The sequence below is a fragment of the Myotis davidii genome, unplaced genomic scaffold, assembly GCF_000327345.1.
Source record: "Myotis davidii unplaced genomic scaffold, ASM32734v1 scaffold401, whole genome shotgun sequence".
NCBI lineage: Eukaryota > Metazoa > Chordata > Mammalia > Chiroptera > Vespertilionidae > Myotis > Myotis davidii.
In genome coordinates this window covers 2,079,790-2,093,648 of record NW_006291020.1, presented here as the reverse complement: position 1 = coordinate 2,093,648, position 13,859 = coordinate 2,079,790, and the positions used below count along the sequence as shown (strand labels likewise).

Below are 13,859 nucleotides of genomic sequence, written 5' to 3'. Positions count from 1 at the left end.
ACCAGTGCCCACACCGCGTCAGGAATACGCAGGAGGCACCTGCCGCAGGCTTACCTGAGTCCTGGGAGCAGCTGAAGCCGGTGTCCCCCGTGCTGCTGCTGTGCCCAGGGGCTGGCACCAGTGCCCACACCGCGTCAGGTATACGCAGGAGGCACCTGCCGCAGGCTTACCTGAGTCCTGGGAGCAGCTGAAGCCGGTGTCCCCCGTGCTGCTGCTGTGCCCCAGGGGCTGTCCGCCTGCCATGAGCGCCGTGAGGTGTGGTGACAGGCCCAGGTCTGAAAGGCAAAGTCGGCACTGACTGCACAAACCGCGTCCGCCCCCACGGCCTTGATCCCCATTTCAGTCCCCTCCGCCTCACCTCCCACTCTCCTGTCCCCCCTGTTCTTCTGCAAAACACGCTCTCAAGCCATTGACAGACAGGAAGCTGTGGCGGCCGCCCTTCCCACTGTGCCCTGTGCCCGCCCAGGGAGTCTGCATTGTGACATAGTTGACTGGGTCCCCTCCCATGACAACTCAAACCAACAAGGCAGGTGGGAGAGGAGACGGGAGGTGACCTGTCTGGGGTGACTTTCCGGTTAAACGTGGAACCTGGGTGTACATTACCTCCTGAAACCCCACCTGAATGCCAAAAAGGACTTTTCAAAAAGGTTTGCACCCCAGAGCAGGAGAGAATGCTTGTCAGCTGGGAGGAGGGAGGGAGAGGCAGTGGGTGTGACCAGGAGAGAGCTGGGTTGGAGGTGGGAGGGGGCTGGTTCTCACCCTGCGCCCCCAAAGCCCAGGAAGTGAAGGCCCCCGGCGCCTCTACAGGCAGGTGGGCTCGACAGATGTCTCTACAGGAAGCAGTGGGCTCAGTGTCAGCAGGAGAGGGGAGGACAGGAACCGAGCCTGGCCTTGGAGACCCCAGACAGAGCCCTGTGGACCCTGAGAGCTGGGCACTGTGCAGCGGCTCGGCCGGACCTACAGCCCAGACGCCTCCCACCAGGGCCTCGTTATGAACCACAAAGGGAAGGCGCAGACCACAGGCCTGTGAGCAAAGCACTAGAAAGACAGAGATGGGGGGATATCAAGGAAAGGAGAATAATGGGTCTCAGAGGAGACAATGCAGGGAGCTTAAGAAAACAAAAAAGTTCGAATTTTCTCTGAAAGTTGAGAAAAGAATGAATCCATGGACAAGAGGCTGTGGTGACCAGGGAGGTGACACAAAGGAGCTCCTAGGAATGAAAACCTGAGCTCAAGAGTCAGACTCTGATGTGACGAGGAAGATCTACGGCCTGGTAGACGGAAGGACCGACTGTGAGGGGCCACTGCTGTGCTCCCACAAACACCGCAGGCAGAAACTCCAGTCTGTACCTCTAACCTGGCTTTTCTTTTTTAATCTTCACCTGAGGGTATGTTTTCCATGGATTTTCAGGGGGTGGCAGAGAGAGAAACATCAATGTGAGAGAGAGACATTGATTGGTTGCCTCCTGCATGGGCTCTGACTGGGGCTGGAGATCAAACCTGCAATCCAGGTTCATGCCCTTGACTGGGAACCGAACCTGCAACCCCTCAGTGCATGGGCCAGCCCTCCGACCACTGAGCCACACCGGCCAGGGCTTCACCTGGTTTCCTGCGAGGACAGACACACACCCTCCTCTGTTCTCTGGAGCCAAGGAGGACATGCGATGGTGGAGGGGAGGGCATGACATCCGGGAGTTGCACTCTTGCCCAGGGTTGGTGTGGTCGGCTGGGACGAGACCCCACACGACCCTCCCCTCCAGGGCCTTGACCCCAGAATATGACTGTGTCTCCGCAGGAAGCCTGGCTTGGGAAGGAGGCCGGGACCGTTCACTGCCAACAGGGAAGGCTGAGGCCACAGTGGGTTTGGACACCGTCTCTGAGGCTGCGGTGAAAGCCAGGAACGAGTCCTGGTCCCCACAGGGGGACTCCCCGGAGCCAGACGAGCGTGGCTGGGCTGGAAGGTCTGGGAGCCATGCAGCCAGGTGCCCTCCAGTCCGTTCGCCCAGCATTCCCCACCAGAGCGGGTGCAGTCACCCCGAGATTCTTCACGTGAAACAGCCAACCTACTGGGCTGGGCCCAATCCAACCCTTTTACACATTATTTTAAAGGCACAAAGCGAGAGGCCCCAGGGGCCGGCCAGAAGCCGGGGGCAGCTGGAAGCCACTAGTGCCTGCGAGAGGCCATTCACGGTGAGATGGGCGCTCTGAAGTGACCCGAAGACTCTAGGTGGCACCAGGAACGGAACTTGGAAAAGCAGGTGGGAAAATTCAAAGGCTCCAGGGCGCCCCTCCCTCCCTGCAGCCCAGGCCTTTCCAAGAGGCCCAGGAGCAAGCATGTCCTCTGAGCCCACGTGGGCCAGTGTCCTGGTCCCCGGAAGACACTGAAAAGGCACTAACCCGGTTTCAGGAGCTGCGACCATCAGGTGAGTGGCGTTTGGATAGGCTGCCCTCCCCCGAGGTCCAGGCCACCCTCCAATTTCCTAGGGGAGCCCAGGGGAGCCTACTAATGGGCTCTTCATGAGCAGAAGATACTTAGGTGGCTCAGTGGCAGCTGGCACCCCAGGGAGAACCTAGCCTTTGACCCTTCCTTGGGGCAACAGAATGAGAAAACCAAAATGCATTCATTGTGGCTGAAATCTATGAAACAGACATGACGTGTTTATAAAACTCCTGGCTTCCCAGAGTCAGCTGGGAGCTCCAGCTATTTCTGGAATTCCACTCTGCCTTTGCTCATAAGCGCTGTCAGGAAAAATAACTCCATGTCCTCGCCCGTAGGTTACAGCTTTGCAGGTGCCCCGGCACAAGGAGATGCACAAGAGCAAGACAGGGCCTCCGCGCTGTTTCCAGCTGGCTTCGGGATGGATCTTGTCCTTCTTGGCCCTGATGACAACTAGTAGGGGTGCACTGTCTAGGGGGAGGGGGGCCGAAGCAGGCTTGCCACAGGGGTTGAGGAGCCTCCTGCAGATCCCAGTTGTGCCCACAGAGGGCACTAGACCAGGGTGGGCTCAGCCTTGGCTTGGCCAGAGGGGCCGGAGAGGGAGGCGGAGGCCAGGTTTCCCCATCAGTCATTCCCAGCATGGACGGGGCGGGGTGCCGAGCTGGCGGGCACCGTATCCTGCTGTTCCCAAGGCTGTTGCTGGTGCTGCTGGCCCGGCATGGGAGCCTCCGGGGAAGAGGCAACAGGGACCCCCAGCTCTCATTCCTGGAGAAGGCCAACATCTTCTGTCCCACACACTCTTCACCCCAAAGTCCTCCCACAAGACTGCTCTTCCCTCAATGAGCAGGAGACCGCCAGCTGCCTTGAACTTGCCAACCCAACCACAGCTGGTGTTTTCCACCCGTTCTCACAGCCTCCCCAGCTCTTCCAGGGTAATCACCAGTGACTTGCATGGAGAATCTTGGCCTGAAAAGCAGACGTTTCTTTTCGTTCTGTCTACCCGCTCCTCCTCCATTCGCTTTCCTCATTTGTTCCCCCTTCCTCATTCTTAACTTCATAAAAAAACATTAAAAAATTTTTTTTTGCCTAGAAAATAAGTGATTTTACAAAATGTGAACAAATACGCTAACCAGTGAAATAAAACCAAACCCTGGAGGTACTTGTGGCTCACAAGTCACACTTGCAAAGTGTCCTGGGTGGGCATTCCGGTGGCTGATATATGGGGAGATTTCGTTTCTCCTTTGGTCAAAATAAAAAGTCCCAGAATGCCTTCCTTTCTCTCCATCAACCCAGGAAATAAGCCAGTGATGTTGGCTTATGTAACTGCCTCAGAGAACGGCTCTCCTGGCATCACTACCATGAGCATTCGTGATCATTAGGAGGGTTCTGTCGCCCCGCCCTGCCTGTTTCATGAAGAGGAAGACTCAATTTGAGTGGCGTGAGTTGCCCACAGTCATCCAGCAAGCGCTGAGGACTGCAGGTGCGTGTGGGCTCTTTCACCAGCACCTGGCAAGTGCCCTCAAAATCTCTCTTCCCATAGCTCGTCCTGGTGAGGACCCCCTCACACATGACCCTAAAAACCCAGCTACTTCTCCATGAAGACAACAGAGTAGTAACTGCAGGAGGCAAGGCCCCCTCACCCCCAAGCATGGGAAACACAGGCGACAGTGGAAGGAGCAACAGGACATTTAACAGTAGCCTCCAAGCATCTCCTCTGATGTAGGTAATAATGACAGACAAATAGTGGCTGTAGGTGGAGGAACCTGGCTGGCACCACCTTCCCTGTAGGGAGCGAGAGTCTGCCCCTCACCCTAATTCGCACACGGAAGCCCTCACCCCCAGTGTGATGGCATTTGGAGATGGGCCTTTGGGAGGCGATCAGATGAGGTCACTGGGGTGGGATTCTCATAAGAAGAGACCGGAGAGCTGGTTCTCTCCCACCCCTGCCCCATGAGTGCACACGGCAAGGAGACAGCCAGGCGAGAACCACACCAGCACCCTGCCGTCTGGGACCCGGTCCCCGACTCCCAGCCTCCCGAACTGTGAGAACAGAAATGTCTGCTGTGTAAGCCACCAGGCTGTGGTGTTTCCTTACAGGCGCTCGAGCTGACGAAGACATCACCCAAGAGATGAAGGGTGCCATGGCAATAAGGCACAGGGCCACATGTGCCCCTGACATGATCCCTAAGGGGCACCTGACCCCGGCGCTCCCGCCAAAAGCCTATAACCTCCTTCTGATCCCGAGATCACACACTGAGGGACTGCTACCAAACCCTGACCAGAGCTGCACAGAAGTGTCCGTGTCACGGAGACAAAGGGTGAACAAAGACGTGAAGATGACAAAGGGAGACTGAAGGTGGCGTGGGAGCAGAAGAGACATGAGCGGAAAACGGGCGGCACCTGAACCACGTCTGTCGTCGGTGCCGGTGTCACTGTCGGGGTTGGTGACGCCTGTGGTTAGGCACGATGGGCACTCTGGGGGAGGCTGGGCTTTTCCAAACCTCCCAAGGCTAAATTATTTAAAATAAAAGGTCTATGAAGCTGACCCTGACTGGAGTCTTCCTGTGGGTCCCATCAAAGAGGACAGATGGTGTCCAGAACCTTGTCTGTCCTGAGTCAGTTGTCCGGCTGAGGGCCTCGCAGGGACACAGAGTGGCATTTCAGTGTGTGTATGTGTGGGGGGGGGAGCTGAATTATGAGGGGCAACCTAGGACACCCGTGACCTGGGACGAAGGGCCAAGGACATCTCAGGATGAGCAGTGAGGGGGCGGCCACTGCGGTAAAGAAGTTGGAAGGAAGAGACTGGCCGAGGGAAGGCAGCTGGTGGTGCTGGGGTCCTTCCTCTGGGGCAGCGGAGCTGTCCCCTCGAGGCCAGGATGTCGGCGGGGAGTGGGGGGGGATGGACAGCAAGCAGATTTCTGAACTCTGGCGCCCCCTGCCGTGCGCTGCCCAGCTCAGGAAAGCTGCGGGCATCACAGTGGGCCCTCTGGGTGCTCCTCCCCCAAAGGAAACCTGCACTTGGAGCCTGGAGGCCACAGCCCGTGTGAGACCTCGGCCAGCACCACGCCAGGGCGGCAGAGAGCACCTCGGCTGCCCCTGGCTGAGGGAGAGCGTCCCGTTCCCGGCCGGTGCCCTCGTTACCTGTGATCCTGTTGGAAATGCTGAAGAGCCGGGACGTCCTCTGGCGTTGGACGAAGGGCTCCCGGTAGTACCGGTCCCCCAGGCACAGGCCCAGCAGCTCCCTGCGCACCGTCTTGTTCCAGAGCCCGTAGATGAGGGGGTGGCAGGCGGCGCTGGAGAAGCTCAGCCACGTGGCCCAGGTCTCCAGGCGCGGGGAGACGCAGTTCTTGCCCCAGAGGGCCTCGCAGGTGATGACCACCAGGTAGGGGCCCCAGGTGACCATGAAGGCGCCCAGCACCACCAGGATGGTGATGAGGGCTTTGCACTGGTTGGCGGAGTAGACGACGCCCTGGAAGGCGTTCCTCCGACTGCCCGAGGAGGAGGTGGAGGTGCTGGAGTTCTTGCGCCCGGTCCCCTGGGCGTCCTCCTGCCCCAGGACCACCGTGCCACAGTGCACCTTGCGGGCCTTGACCCTGGCCACGCGGAAGATGAAGCCGTAGCACACGAGCATGACCAGGAAGGGGAACAGGGCGCACCAGATCTGCCAGAAGGCCGTGTAGCCGGGCTCCCGGTGCCACGCCGCCACGCACATCCACTTGAACTCGTCAAACTCCACGGAAGACCAACCGAAGAGAGGCGGCAGGCAGCCGATGAGCGAGTGGAGCCAGATGTAGACAAGAGCCATCACGGCTCGGTTCCCCGTAATCTTCATGGGGTACACCATGGGGTACAGGACAGCGTAGTAGCTGGGAAGGACGGGAGGCGAGAGAGGATCAAAACAGAGAACACACCAGGCTGGGCACGCGCTGCTTTCCGGGCGGAGAGCACCTCCCCACCCAGATCATGACCGAGGGACATGCTGGCTGGGGAGGACTTCCCCGAGGGCAATGCACGCAGGGGAGGGGTGGCCACGCAGACGCCGCCTGGTGCAGGCAGGACGTGCGGAAGGACTGTGGCTACCAGCCTCACATATCACCTGTGAAGCCACCTCATCCACCAGGACCATCTTGAGTCACTGGGGACCCAGCTCCGAAGTCAGCCCGAGGCTGCCGATCTCACATCTGGCCTGGACATGGCGTTTCCGTGTCCAGGACTGCGGTGTGGACAGCATCGTGCATGTGCCCCGGGCACAGCCATCTGTTGCCCTGGCGTCTGGGTTTACATCTCACAAAGCCGTGCGTGCAGCAGAGAGAGAAACAGGCCTCCGAGCAGGGCGCCTGGCTCCGCGGTGGCTCTGCCGTCTGCTGGCTGTGTGGCCCAGGGAAGCCGACTCAACCGCCCAGAGCTCTGTTCCTCCATCTGCGACACGGAGCCACAGAGCCTCAGAGCCTCGCCACCGATCTGTGCGAGGACTGCGTGTGCCCGCAAGGGCCGGGCCTGCACCGCGCCACCCTTCAAAGGGCAGTGGGGGCCCGGCTTGTCTCTGCCTGGCCACCCACTGCTCCCCTTCCTTCTTGAGGACGGGACGCCCTCTTGTTCGTGCTCCCGTAAAGCTGCTGTGACCACAGCAGCCCGAGTCCTGGGGAACGAGTCAGGCCGTTCTGGCGGTCCCCTTGCCCGGTGATGGGTGGAGACACTGGCCTGGGTCCCATCATCCTGGCAAAGGAAATGTGAGGGGAGTTTGCCCAGGGCACTTCTGAGAACATTTCCTTCACGTTCAAAAAGAACCAAGGCTAGTTTCTTTGTTTCTGAAACACATGCGGCCCCTGGCCTCCGGCCCCAGGGTGGCCAGGCAGCAGGGGTGGGGGGTGCCGCCTAGAACAGTGATGGCGAACCTATGTCACCTCTGACACGCGAACTAATTTTTTTGGTTGATTTATCTTTGTTAAATGGCATTTAAATATATAAAATAAATATCAAAAATATACATCTTTGTTTTACTATGGTTGCAAATATCAAAAAATTTCTATATGTGGCCCGGGACCAGAGTTAAGTTAGGGTTTTTCAAAATGCTGACACGCCGAGCTCAGAAGGTTCGCCTTCACTGGTCTAGAGAATGCCAGCTGTCCTGGCTCCTCTGACCACCCCGCCTGGACATGGCAAAACAATCACGATGAATAACCGTCCTTTGCAGCTCGGCCTCTGGCTATTCTCAAGACACCGTTAGTGTTAGCACTTTGCGGCAGGACTTGGGCTTCACTGTGACAAATGGTGTTTATATCCCTCGCTGACTAAGGTTCTGGCAGGAGCAAGTCCAGCCGTGACAGTGAGTTCTCCCAGCTGCGTCCGAGCCCCGTGGGCATGCCCAGCCCCCAGGAGCCCCCACAGGCCGGCCAGAGCACTGCCATGTGCCTCCACACCCGCCAGCAGTTATTTGGTTTCAGGGGGGGGTGGGGGGGGGATTTATGTACATGGAAATGCACAAATCTGCCCCTCTATCATTTCCGTGTCTGCCACAAAAGATGGATTTCATAAATTTGAAACTTCATGTTTGAAATTTAAGCCTCATTTAGGCAGGTTCAGAGGAAAATGGAGAAAAGGGCAGCTTCCCCCGCGGGGGAACGCAGGCGAAGTGGGGGGAGGGGGGAGGGTCCCTTTGCTCCCTGTACACTCAGCTGTCTTCTGACGGCCTCCGTCTGTTCTCCAACAACTCACGCTTCGCCCGGAGCCCAAACAGGCCTTGTCCCCTGAGGCTTCCTGATGTCACCTGTTGCTGAAAGGCCGCTGGGCACATATGGGCTCCAACACTCAGCTCCCCTGCACGAGACCAGTGACCTTGATATGACCCTGGCTTTAACAGGAGGCTCCCCTACACTAAGAACCAACCTGCGGCCACCCCGGGGAGCACAGTAACTCATACTGAGCGTGGCTTTCCTCACCGGAACTGACCGGCCGTGGCTCCAGCTACTAGTACTTTCTCTGATTGGAACGCGGCTGAGAGCTGGAGTTCCATCCGGCGTGAATGACCACCGGCTTCCTTCCCTCAACGTCCTCCCCAGTGCGGACAGCCGCCAGGACTCTGGCCTTGGGCCTGGCCTGTGCCCTGGATGGACAATCCAGCGACCATTTGTCAGCTAAAACCGTGATGGTCCCAAGGGAACCTGGGGACTGTCAGCCACGGACAGTGTCACGGGCTCGTCCCCTCTGTGCTTCCCTGACTGCTCCTTCCCCAGTTCTGTATGTCACGCTGAACCTGAGCCTACCCTCCAGCCCCGAGGAAGTGCCCCCTCGCCTGGGATGAATGAGCTGAGCATCAGCAAAACGCAGATCACCAAGCTGAATCCAGGGGGGAACTCACGACGGAAGCCACGCGCCCCCTCAGACAGCACGCAGCGGGAATCGGAGGGCGTCTGTCGGACACAGCGAGGGCACCCCTCTTCACTGGGCCACTACACCACGAGAAGGGCCCCCAGCCTGCAGGGCAGGTGCACCTCTCAGGTGCCTGCATCTCCGTCCCTGGGTTGTCTCCCTTCCCTGGCTCTCATTCTACCTGGAGGGGAGGTCGGTGAGATCCCTGCTCTGTGGACAGGGGACAGTGTTTCCTCTTTGTGTCCCCACCCCAAGCCCAGCTCTGGCCCAGGTCAAAGCAGCAGGCAGCGAACAGCAGGTCTAATCCCTCCTCTGCCACGTCACCTTCCGCAGCTGCTGTTTCTCATCTATACGCTAAGAATCGGGGGTCTCTATGAATGTTTTTTTAAAGCCATGGAACCTCTTTTAAAAAAACTACAGAGAGAATTATATATAAACATATGCAAATATTACAGATTACATACACAAGGGCACTGGGCTCGAATGCCCACTGCCAGCCCTCCCAGGGTGCAGCCTCTCCCTCTTGGCCTGGGCAGGGGCAGGGACGTAATGCTGGAAAGGGCTCCATGTTCAATGACACTAAACAGAATGCAAGGGCAAACACCTATATAATAAATGATAAATAAAACTCCACGCAAGAGAGACGAGGTCAGACCCGAGGTCCCCTGGCTGAAGGGACGGAAGCGAAGGCAGACTCTGCTTTCTCCCCCGGCCCCACAGAGCCCGGCTCCCTCCCAAGGAACTCAGCGTGACAGTCCCCGGGCCAGGTGACCGCTCCGGGTCCCTCTGCACGGCTTCCTAACTCCTCCGTCCTCCCTCCTGCGGCAAGCTTACCGGTCGACGGCAATCACCCCGAGGGTGAGCATGCTGGCCGAGCTGATGAGCAGGTACAGGAGGGCGGAGAAGTTGCACCAGACCACCCCGAAGATCCATTCCCGCCGAATGGAGCTCGTCACCACGAAGGGCAGCACCAGCACGGACAGCAGGAAGTTGGACAGCGTCAGGCTGAAGACGAACTTGTTGCTGAGGGTGAGGAGGTAGGACTTCTTGTACAAGGTGACCACGATGACCAGGTTGCCCAGGCAGACGAAAATGGTGATGACCACGATGGCGATGAACTCGGTGACGATGGCGCCCCCTTCACCAGCCGCCGCCCCCGTGCGGTTGCTCAGCTCCTTCCAGTGGCCCAGAGAGGAGTTGAGGCTCATGGTCAGTGCGCCTGGGCGTGGGGTGGGCGCAGCATGCTGGATGACTGGAGGGACAGGGCAAGACGGGGGACAGGAGAAAGTCATCGGATCAGATCACCCGACCTCCACGGAGAGCGGCAGGGGCCCCAGGCCCCCAGCTCGTCCAGAGACTCAGCCAGCCTCCCTGCCACGCTCTACACACACGGCCTGCTTTCTACAACCCACTCTGTGTGCCGCTCAGTGTCCCCGTGAACGAGGCACCCCTCCGTTCTAAACGACCCATCCGTTCCGCAAGGCCAGCAGTTCCGACCTTGAATGCACCGAGTCACCCTGAGTGTCAGCTCCAAGGGTCACCTGCTAGATTCTGGTCCCAGAGACCAGAGGTGCACCTAGGAATCCGCATGTGAAACGGGCTGGAGCAGGTGGTACAAGTGGCTGACGGGGCACACTGCGGGCGGCTCCTGCCACTCCCTGACCCTGCAGCAGCCTCGGCCCCGGGAGCTTCCCTGACAGGCAGCCTCTCAGGCTCCACCTGGGACTCACAGCACCAGGTCCGGGTGCTGCTCCCCCCCTTCCCCCCGCTGACCCGTGTGCACTGAAGGCTGGCAGCAGGGTTCCCGTGGGCGCTATCCTGAGGCCCCTGAGCAGGGCAGAAGCAAGTGCACTTCACACGGAGATGCTGCCATCGCTCCGGCCGGACAAGGACCCGGCACTGAGTATCGGTGGGAAGTGGGGGACCAGGCAGGGGTCTGGGCCCAAGGGCCTCATTCCCGGTGAGGCGCGGTTCCCGCGCTCGGGAAACTGGCTCAGGATTTGGCTAAAAGTCAACATTGACACATGTTAGCATTCAAGGCTGCCGATGGATGTCTCTCCAAAAACGTGTGTCTGCTGCGATCAGCCAAGGAATCCCACGATCACTTCCCCACCTGCTCTGGTTCCTCACCAGCAGAAGACACCAGAAAGAAAGGAGAGATTGCTTTGCATGAGCCAGACAGGAAGAGCCGGTGCCAACCACCTCCCCCAGCCGGGCCCCTCCGGCTGACCCACACCCACATCTCCACCAAACACCTCTGGCCACAGGGAGCTGCTGGTATGGGAGGCAGGCCTGGCCTCACCAGCAGTTCTAGTTACGAAGATTCCCTTCAGAGGGGGCCCGGCCGCTGTGGGTCATGACCACGGGCCCCAGGCCTAGTCTCTCCTACATGTGACACCCCCAGAACACATCTCAAGTTACTTCTTTCCCTTCTCCAGATAAATTCTCCCAGATCCCAAGATGCCGTCCAGGCCGCCCCTAACTCAGACTCCTGCTGGGCACCTGCTCATGGATGTCTGTGACCCTCTCGACGTGTGGTCCCCAATCCTGCACACCCCATCCCGGATGTGGTGGGTGAGTGTTGAGGACAAAGGGGTAATTTCCTCCATGATCAGGGTAATCTCAAAGAAGTGTTTTCCTTTAGCAAGTGTATCAGCCTGTCGGGCTTAATGAGCTTATGTAAGTGTGAGCTCAACTAAAACCCAATGCTTACATACATCCGAATTTCTGTGAAGGTAGGCACCCCCAAAACTGAAACTATGAAATTAATGTTTTTAAGCCTAAACACAAAACATTACTTCTATTAAATTTTATTTTGTGCATTTTGGCCGGTATGTCCAGGCTGCTAAAGTATTCTGAATTTTGATTCAGTGATGCAATGTGTTAGGTTACTCCAGCTTTGTGCCACGACTACACTTTATAGATAAGCCTCGTATGTCTGTCTTTGGGAGGTCATTGTGGGTTTTGTCTTTATTTTGTGAGTTGTAGATTTTGTTAACTCTTATATGCAAATGATTAATTGGTGTCTCAAAATAAGGCCCTACATAAGCCTGTTACTCTTAACTGCACACGTGATAACACAGTGGCTAAGAAAACAGACTTTGAGAGCCCTGGCTGGGTAGCTCACATGGTAGACCATTGTCATGATACACCAAGGTTGCAGGTTCGATCCCCATCAGGGCACATACAAAAATCAACCAATGAATTCGTGAATAGGTGGAACAAAAAATGGATAGGAGCTTTTAAAGCAAAATAAAATTAAAACACTAAGAAAAATGGAAGCCCTTAGAGGTGTGATTAGAGTAAACATAGCCTAAGTTAGTCTTGGTCCAGAAGCCTTCCTTGGTCATGGCTGTTTCCCCAGCACCTGGACAAGTGCCTGGCACACAGTTCGTAACTCAAGAATTATGAGTTGATGAATGACTAACCTTCAAAACCATGTCATTGTTAAGTCAAACATAATCGATTGTTAACATTATAAAGTAAGCACGAAAGGATAAAAATTGGGTGCAAAACTTCTTTGTAAAGAAGGAATGAAGTACTCCTGGGCCCGGCTGCTCTCCAGGGGCCGTATTAGCAGGCACCGGTGAACTGTGAGATCACAGCCGCCGGCTGGCTGCAGTCCTGGGGTCCTCGAGGCAGAGGGGGAGGTGGGACAAAGACCTGTCCCCCAGGGAAACCCACACTCCAGCCCCAGGAGCCTGGAGTGGGGAGGGCACAAGCCCCAGCAAATCCCCGGGGTGTGCTTTTAAAGAACAAGAGAGTGTTTGGAATGCCCCGGCCCATGAAGGCGCCCAGGCAGGCAGCCAGCATACCGGGGGCCTGACAAGCCAGGGCCCATCGAACGAAGCAAATTCAAGAGTGACTCACATTTCCACTCTCCTGGCCAGTTCTGTTGCCAGACACAAGGGTGTTCCACTCCCACACTCACTCCGTCCTGCCCTGACCAGATAATCCCCCAGCTCCAGCTTGGAGAAACAACATGATTGGAACTCGATTGCGGTTTCATGCGAGCATCAGAAATCCTTCTCCCAGGGAAGGCTGGGCATGCCAGCACTGTCCCGCCTCAATGTACTGCAGTCCCTCCTCTCTGGGAACTGCCTCCAGTCTTCTTGACCAATCGCCCCCAGGGAGCGAGCTGTCCGCTGGAGCAAGGACTGCTAGTAGCCTGGAGTCATCAAAGCCAAACCTGCCCCTCAAATGAGATGAATACCATTGTGTGGGTTAAAAAAAACAAACAAACGAAAGACAACACTATGGAATACTGAGAAGGGTAGCCATTGTTTTACAAATTGGTTTGCAAGGTGACTAATTCCCTAGAAATACTCCTAGAAAAGCCTGGTGTAGAATGACTACAACATAAGGGTGGATTTCTCCCCTCTTACTTAACCGTCTCAGTCAGGTACTTTGCGGCTCACCTCCGATCTGACCTAGAACTCTTGGGTTTTCCTTGACTTACAGGAGGCTTTTCCTGCTCATAGCCGTCGCCTGCATGTGTCAGATGCACAGCGAGGCCTGGGGGTTAAGTGTAGAAGCCAAAGGACCTGAGTTTGAGGAACCAGCTCTGGGGCCAACAGGGCGGTGCAGAGCAGAGTGAACAGCCCCGGCGCAAGGAAATACTCCCCAGCTCCACTTCAAAGGGCCCAGGTGAGGTCACTGTGATGCTATTTTGGTCTCACTCTGGGGCTCTTCATCTCAGCACCTCAAAGCACTTTATGCACATCACTCACCAGCTTGGGGGGGCGGGGTGGAGTTGGGAAGAAGGTTCTAATAACCACCTTGTTTTGCACTAAGATAAAGAGCGAACCCCTGCCCCCACTCCACCCACAAGCCGGGCCACACAGCTCGCTCGGTGCCAGAAAGAGATCACAGGACCATGGGTGCCCTCTCTCCCCTCCCCCATCCTACCCTGGCACTCCCGCGAATGCTGAGCTAAAGACGGGTGGCCAGCCAGCCAACCCAGGGTCTGGGACAGTGCACAGTGCTTTGCTCTTGTCCCCATGAAGGCATCACAACCTAGGAAAGTCTTGGTTCAAAGCCTCTCACTTCTGAC

The 13,859-nt window shown here is 57.1% G+C and overlaps 1 protein-coding gene across 2 annotated transcripts in view; it reads right to left on the bottom strand.

Moving 5' to 3' along the window:
* The window catches only part of GPR161 (G protein-coupled receptor 161), a 42,847-nt gene that overhangs the window by 18,139 nt on the left and 10,849 nt on the right, over positions 1–13,859 (bottom strand). For both annotated transcript variants that reach the window (XM_006764184.2, XM_015564257.1), the window contains exons 2-4: positions 9,641–10,058; positions 5,579–6,303; positions 171–275 (exon numbers count right to left, since the gene is read on the bottom strand). In XM_006764184.2, coding sequence (XP_006764247.1) covers positions 171–275; positions 5,579–6,303; positions 9,641–10,058 — 1,248 coding nt within the window. The remainder of the gene's footprint in view (positions 1–170; positions 276–5,578; positions 6,304–9,640; positions 10,059–13,859) is intronic.